Source organism: Clavelina lepadiformis, chromosome 7 (genome assembly GCF_947623445.1).
Source record: "Clavelina lepadiformis chromosome 7, kaClaLepa1.1, whole genome shotgun sequence".
NCBI classification, from domain to species: domain Eukaryota; kingdom Metazoa; phylum Chordata; class Ascidiacea; order Aplousobranchia; family Clavelinidae; genus Clavelina; species Clavelina lepadiformis.
In genome coordinates, this window is record NC_135246.1 from 17806385 (window position 1) to 17813437 (window position 7053).

Sequence of the window (7053 nt, forward strand, 5' to 3'; positions counted from 1 at the left end):
AGCAAAGCAACGCAAATCGCAATGAAAGCGTGGATAAAGAATCCACATCGTGTATACTGTATAGAATGCCTAAGGCTTAGCTTCATTTTAGCACAAATAAATAAACATCAGAATCGTTCTTTTGGGGAACTTTTAGGAAACCTTACTTACTAAAGAGTTTTTCCGGATACTGTGGCTGTATATCTGAAGTTGTTAGCTGTTTTTAAGTTGGTGATGTCATTGATTACAGCCACAGGTCACAGATATATACGCAGTACCCTGATGTCGCTGTTTGCAATTAAATATTATACTCAGATGGCTTTGGTCAGTTTTAACGAATCTGACTTTGTTTGTTAGTTTTATTGGGGGATGACTCTGCTTATTAATAACCAACTCATAAATAGCCACTACAATGGATATAAAGCTGTATGGAGGTTCTTTATTTATAACTTTCTGCTTAAACGAACAATTTATTTGCTCGAAACATAGGTGTTTCATAGGTGGGCAGTACCGTGGTACTATAGTATCGAATTACTGTATCACGGTACTTTTTCAGTACCGATACCGGTACCGTCGGTACTTTTGCAAAAAAGTACCAAATCTCTGTACCGAATTACTTTTTTCAAGAAATTCAGTTGGTCCCTGTACTCGGTACTTTTCACGTGATAATTTCAAAATCTTAACAAATATGTTTTCAAAAATACATGTTAATTAATCCTTAGTACTAATTTTAGCATATGTTGATCTTTTTTAATGTAGAAATGTCAAGTAAAATTGCAAGCGATTAACGTTACATATGTTTTGACCTGGGGTAACTTTTACCGGGGGCATAACAGCGGTAAACATTACATTTGCAGCAGCATCTTTTACACAAAAAGTACCGGTACCGAGTATCGAACTCCTTTTTTAAAATAGTACCGAATACCGGAACCGTCGATACATTTTTTGCCAAGTACCGGCACCGTTACCGACGGTACTTTCAAAGTACCGACTGCCCACCTCTGCATAATTTCTTGAGAATACAAACATAAATTAACAAAAACAAAACACATATTTTAAAGTAGTTTAAAGTTTTTCAAATAATAAACCCAAGTGATTTTATAATTTTTTGCTTTCAAAAGGCTCGTTATTTTCCTGACATTTACTTTCCACACAAAACATGTGCGTTTCGGACCATTTATTATTATTGACGCAATGTAATCACGTGGTTTAAGATTTTCTGCAGCTTTCTCCATTTATTTGACCATGGTACCACTCAGGCAAGAAAAACCCAAACACAAGAATAAGGAAGAAGGCGTCTCTGGAGATGGCGGACAAAGTGGCAATAAGCCATGAACAGAACTTGGTAAGCAAGGGTATAGAGTAGAGTAGACTACTATAGGCCTAGGCCTACCCTTCGTTAACATTTGCTTGACTCTTGTAGTTGCTTACAGTTATGTGTATTATGTTCAATTTTAATAGGCATTAAAGCTTCTTGAACAAAAGAACACTGGAAAATATTGTGATGTCTCAATTCGCATTGATAACAAACAGTTTTTGGCTCACAAGTGTGTGTTATCGGCTAGTTCTTCAAAATTGGATTTTCTCATGTTGGTAAGATCTTGTTTGATACTTTTACTACACAGCTGTTGTGTTAGTCTAAGTAAATTTGCCGGTACTAAAATATAGGCACCAAAATAATAATTTTAAAGTCTGGTTGGAATACCAATTTCTTGAAAATTTAGGTGTCCATCGATAATAATAATTCAGATTAATCATGTGTGTACCGATACCCCAGATTGCATTTCGTAGTTTGGTGTACATAATGAGTATGCCAAAGACATGCTATGCCACTCTTGTATCAAACCGAATTTACGAAGATCTTTGGCGTAACTTACATGGAATGCACCCTGTCCCATACCCAATTAGGTTATCAGTTTATTTTATACGACAAACTCAAAACTGGTCTTAATAATTTTCAAATGACATAAACATGTTACTGTTGCGAATGTGTTCTACAAACCACACCACATTCATGATAAACATCTGTCATAGTTAATATATCATGCAACTTCAAACGTATGCTTATCAACTGTCAGATGGAGCAGTATCGTTGTAACATCAAGCTTTCTCCTACATTTCTGTGACCTAATACCACAGTCAATCTGGGTTAAGTTGGGCTTCGTCATCTTACTTTCATTTCAGTCTAACTCAGTAGAGATTCCTTTTCTAACATGTGGTTCATTTCAGTTGGGTATTTTTTCCTTTTTGGTTTCACAGGTCTTGATTGTAGCGCAAGTGAAACATTCTTGCTTTCAAATTTAAAATGTGTAAAATCTGTATCCTTGGTATGCGTTTATTGGCAGCATTGGTGCTGCAATTTCATTTTTTTTTGATGTATTACCATGTTGCAAATTTTAGCCCTCTTGGCTCTAACAATTACAACCGTCTGCATTTTAGTTCTTATTTTTTCTTCAGGAAAGTTATTATTACGATGCTATTACCTATTGGTATCATTAGGCATTTTGCTGGCATTACAATGGTATTATACTGTACAATATTGATGATGTTAATGATGACCTCAAAACTTATTGTGATTTTGGAAGAATTATTAAAGTAAAAGTTAACGAGTTTTTCATAGAACTTGTGTTTCTATTAACATACAAAAATTATTAAAAAAAGGTTAATTTGCTTGTGATTACTTTCTATCAAGTCTTATAACATTGTCTGTAGGAAGCCATTGGTCAAGGCAGCAGTAGCCAGGATCTTGAAGTAGAAATCAAAGGAATTAGTCCATTGGGCTTTGAAGTAATTGTTACATAACTTAAAGTATAAACAGTTTTTTTTGTGGCATGTTACTGCATCGCATATACACTGCATTTTACACTTCACACTGCATTTTAGATAATAATAATAACTTGGTCAAGGATGGATGTGTTTTATTTTATTTGATACGATACAGTATATGCCTGATTAAACATGAAAAAAAATGCTTTTCTTAAAGATTTTACTGGACTATTTTTACATGGGGAAGCTGAATGTGCAGCCACATAATATTCTCCCGGTTTACATGACTGCTGCGTACTTTGAGTTACATGGAGTGGTGGAACATTGCAACAATTACTTTCAATATTCTGTTGTTTCATCACCTCCTGGCTTTCAACCTAATAATCAAAGTTTATCTTCCATAAATCCAATGAAAAATATCACTGTTGGAATGGATGGTGATGAAGCAGTAGATAATGTTGATGAATGTACCACTACAGTTGAAACTGTAAGTTACTCTGCTGTAGAATAGTTGTTGTTGTTGCTAGTTAGCTAGAATAGTTGCTAGTTTTGGTTTTTAATTATATACATACTGTAGATAGGCCATAAAGTATGCTAAGGTTTATGTTCGAGTTGTGTTTAACTATGACAATTTTATTTCCTTTCTATGTTACAGTCCTCCCCGTATGGGCCTAGTTGCATTTTGGAAATCGCCCTAAACGACCCTACAGTGTGAGTGCCCCTGTACTAATAACAGTGATTCATTTGTAAGCAAGTCGCTCTAATACTTTATGCTTTAACAGTTCTGACGAAAACGGCGGTTCAACATTAGAAGAATACATGGACATGCATAATTTGGCTGGCGAAGTAGAAAAATCCTTCTACAATTTGTTTACTCATACCTACTGAATATGATTTTATTTCCAACAAGTATCAGTAATGAAGTTGGTTGATATTCCTACACTAAGTGTCGTGAGTGAGCATCGATGCATTTGTAAGTTGTTGTCGGTAAAAACAGTTTTCATCAATTTCAGGTGAAACTACTTCGGCAGCAACAAAAGAAGTTGAAACGTCTGTTGGCACGACGATCTTCAATGAAACAGAAGAATGTTGGTTTAATGAAAGCCAGAGAAAAGCTTATTGCAGCCAGGCAAGCAAAAGAAAAACCAAGAATCTTCAATAATTGGCGTTATTTGTCACTTTCATCTCACTATTCTTGCTCTCCAGGAAAAAGAGAAAACCTGCTGGAACATCATCACATCCCAGTAAACAGGAAATAGAAAGTATGCTTGGGGAGCAGGATGTACGTAAAGAGCAAAATCTTTCATCATCGCGTTGTAATGATGTGGAAGTGATCACCATATTGACCTCAAGTGGAGAAGATGTAAGTTATTGTCGACGTGTCACATGCTGAAGGACTTCAAGTTTAATTTAGAGGATCTGGGAGATATTATTTTATCCTGTTGTAGTAACATACTTAAATGTAAGATGAAATTAGTCACAAAGTGTTATTGTTTTAGGAAATTTTAGCTGCAAATGAATCTGCGAAAAGTGGACCTGATGAGAATTCTGGTGACGACATTTATGTTCAATCTTTATATGAAAAATATTCTATTCTCAGGGTAAATTTTGCAGTTTCCTTCGAGTTGCACCCATACAAGATTTGCATCCATGCCAATTGTAAACAATTTTATTTTTATGACAAATAATCATCATATATCAGTCATCATAAGTTAACCCTACAAGATGATAATTTCAATTAAACCAGTTAGAAAGTGTCACCACATAAGAAATAATGCAATACTGTGGTCACCAAATTTTTGTCAGTTTTCATTGTGAAAGAGTCAGTTAACTTAGTATGGAATTTTAGATCATACAGTCTACCTAGTGTAAGTGTATGTTTCTGTGTTACATCAGGAAGCTCCCATCAAAACAACCTGCAGTGTCGACACGCTTTTAGCTACTAGAAAAACTCGGAAAAACAAGTTAAAAGTGCAAACAACCTTCTCTGTAAGCAACTTACTATTGACGTAGTTAATTCAAGTTTTCATTATAACTTTATTTTAACAGCAAATTTTTGTTTTCTGCGTGAAGTTGCGTTATTACAAGTAAATTTAAGTTTATTTCATCGAACATTTCTTTGTACAGAGTATACTGAACCAAGTATTAGCAACAACAGAAATTGAAGATCCTTCTGATCCAAACATAGAGGACGCATCTTCATTAGTAAGCTTGTTGTTTCCCTTTGAAGTATGATAAATCGACCTACAAATACTTAATAAGTACGTTTGTATAATTCATTAACAGTCAATCGACTGTATCAGCTATTTTGCTGATTAATCGGTATCCGGCTTTTGTTCCATTAATTATTTCATTAAAAGGCCATTTCTAAAATTGCCATACCATGTGTAAATTCTCATAACACACTTGCTGTAATCTATTCTGTAACTTCACTTGGCTGTTTTCTAAAAAATGCTTCTGCTATAACTGCTATGCTGCCATATAAATTTCTTGCACACTTTGCGACAAATGAGTCCTTTGAACTGCACTGGATTGAACTTGAATTCCAATTTTACGCACGAATGACGTCAACTTTGTTATTCTCGCAAATACGCGTCATGCAGGCATATTCTTCGAATCTTTTGTTTTGCACAAAATTTAAAAAGCACCTACAAAACCTTAACTTTTCGGTTGCTTGATGGTTTCGATTTGCACGATCGTCAAAACATATTTTACTTACCTAAATCCTTTTCAAATTTTGCGCATCCCAAACTAAAACTATTGTTAAACAAATTGAAAAATGAAATACTTTCGATCGAAAAAGATGAAAAAGTACGATTGTGTAACCGAAGTTCTGGATACCTGTATTTTTGGTTGTATCCATGGCTATTGTTGTATTGCTCATAAACAATGATGTTGCGCTCATGCTGTAGTTGCTAGCTCGTATTTTATATTCTTCCAAGGTAATGGACAGATTTGAGTTATTGCGGAAACACTCCATCAACCCCAAAGTAAAAAACAAAGTCATGAACCGGCTGAAACAAGCGACCACAAATAGAAGATCGAAAACCCGAAAAGGAAAAGGTCAGTGCGAAATAGTTGGCAGTGTAAATTTAAAATCGCCAGAAGCTGTTATCAAAAACATTTTCACTGCAGGAAAAGCTCGGTCGAGTAAAGGAGGGAGTTAGCAGCTGGCGGGGCAAGGGTTTGTTTTAACCCAATTTTAATGAAAAACAACAAAGTAGCGCATCAAACCCGGGTTTATGAGCTTCAAGAAAGCCTGGAGGTGAAGCATGACTTCTACCATCACTTCAGTTCAGTATTGGCGTTCCTGTTTAGCGTTTACTTGCAAAAAGATTATTGTCCGGTATCCAGATTTGTCCTGAAACGAAAACGAGGTATTCTGCGATAACATATTGTTTTTAATCACTCCACCGCTATCCGACAACATCTCCAACGGCTGTCAGTTTCTCGATTGACTGGTGTTGTGGCATGTAGCGAACAACACTGAACGCTTTGTTTTGGTTTTAACTCCACCGTATCTTGTCATGCTTTGGCGTATTGCATTGCACTGTATAATAAAATTTCAGGACGTTTCTCATTCTGCTCTTGTATAAGGGAAGATGCTACTGTTACTTTAGAAACTTTAGAATCTTAGCCGATTTAGGCTTGATGGTGATATAGGTATCAAATTTGTGTGAAGTTGAAATGCGTGTGTTTATTGTCTTTCTGGCCGCTTCAAACTACAGCGAAATTAATAACTAACCGAAATTACGGAGTTAGTTATAAACTGGAATAATACTCACAAGCGTAGCTTCTTAATCCACTGCAAGTCGCTTATTCTTAACTCGCGGTTATACGAATTGATAATTAATAGTAAAAAGATGTCGTTAGTGGCTATAGCATTAAGTTATTTAATCAAGTTGATACTGGTATATGAATGGTAATGAAGTGTGAAACTGAAAGATTCGGATTCGTGACGATACGCATAACTAGATTTTGATTTTAATGCAAATCCGAATTTGCTGACTTTTCTCAAAATACTTGAGAACCTTAAAAATTATGCTTTCGCTTTTCGGTGAAAGAAACAAATTAATGGTTAGTTTGTAAGGTTAATTATTAACCCGTTTTCGCCTATATTCCTATATCAAAAACACTCTCAATCATACCCCTGTATTTACGCTGCGGTAGACCATTCTACGAATAACTTTGCATTACGCTGTGCAACTCTTGCTTCATTCAAAATTGCCAGGTATTTCGCTTGTACGATTTGGCACATTCCTAATATACAACTGCTAAAGGTCCAATAAAAATTACGCTTGTCGTTAC

At 35.4% G+C, this 7053-nt stretch overlaps 1 protein-coding gene across 2 annotated transcripts; it reads left to right on the forward strand.

Moving 5' to 3' along the window:
- Positions 1 to 1169: 1169 nt before the first annotated feature.
- LOC143465864 (uncharacterized) lies at positions 1170 to 6321 on the forward strand. Of its 2 annotated transcripts, XM_076964377.1 has the most exons (13): positions 1170 to 1324; positions 1441 to 1572; positions 2692 to 2766; positions 2963 to 3232; positions 3401 to 3456; positions 3528 to 3591; positions 3759 to 3874; positions 3952 to 4108; positions 4245 to 4346; positions 4642 to 4734; positions 4873 to 4950; positions 5688 to 5808; positions 5881 to 6321. In XM_076964377.1, the coding sequence occupies exons 1-13, from the start codon at positions 1286 to 1288 to the stop codon at positions 5910 to 5912; spliced, it is 1335 nt and encodes a 444-aa protein (XP_076820492.1). In that variant the 5' UTR covers positions 1170 to 1285; the 3' UTR covers positions 5913 to 6321. The 2 variants fall into 2 exon arrangements, with proteins under 2 accessions (XP_076820492.1, XP_076820493.1); XM_076964378.1 differs by lacking the exon at positions 4642 to 4734.
- Positions 6322 to 7053: the final 732 nt, after the last annotated feature.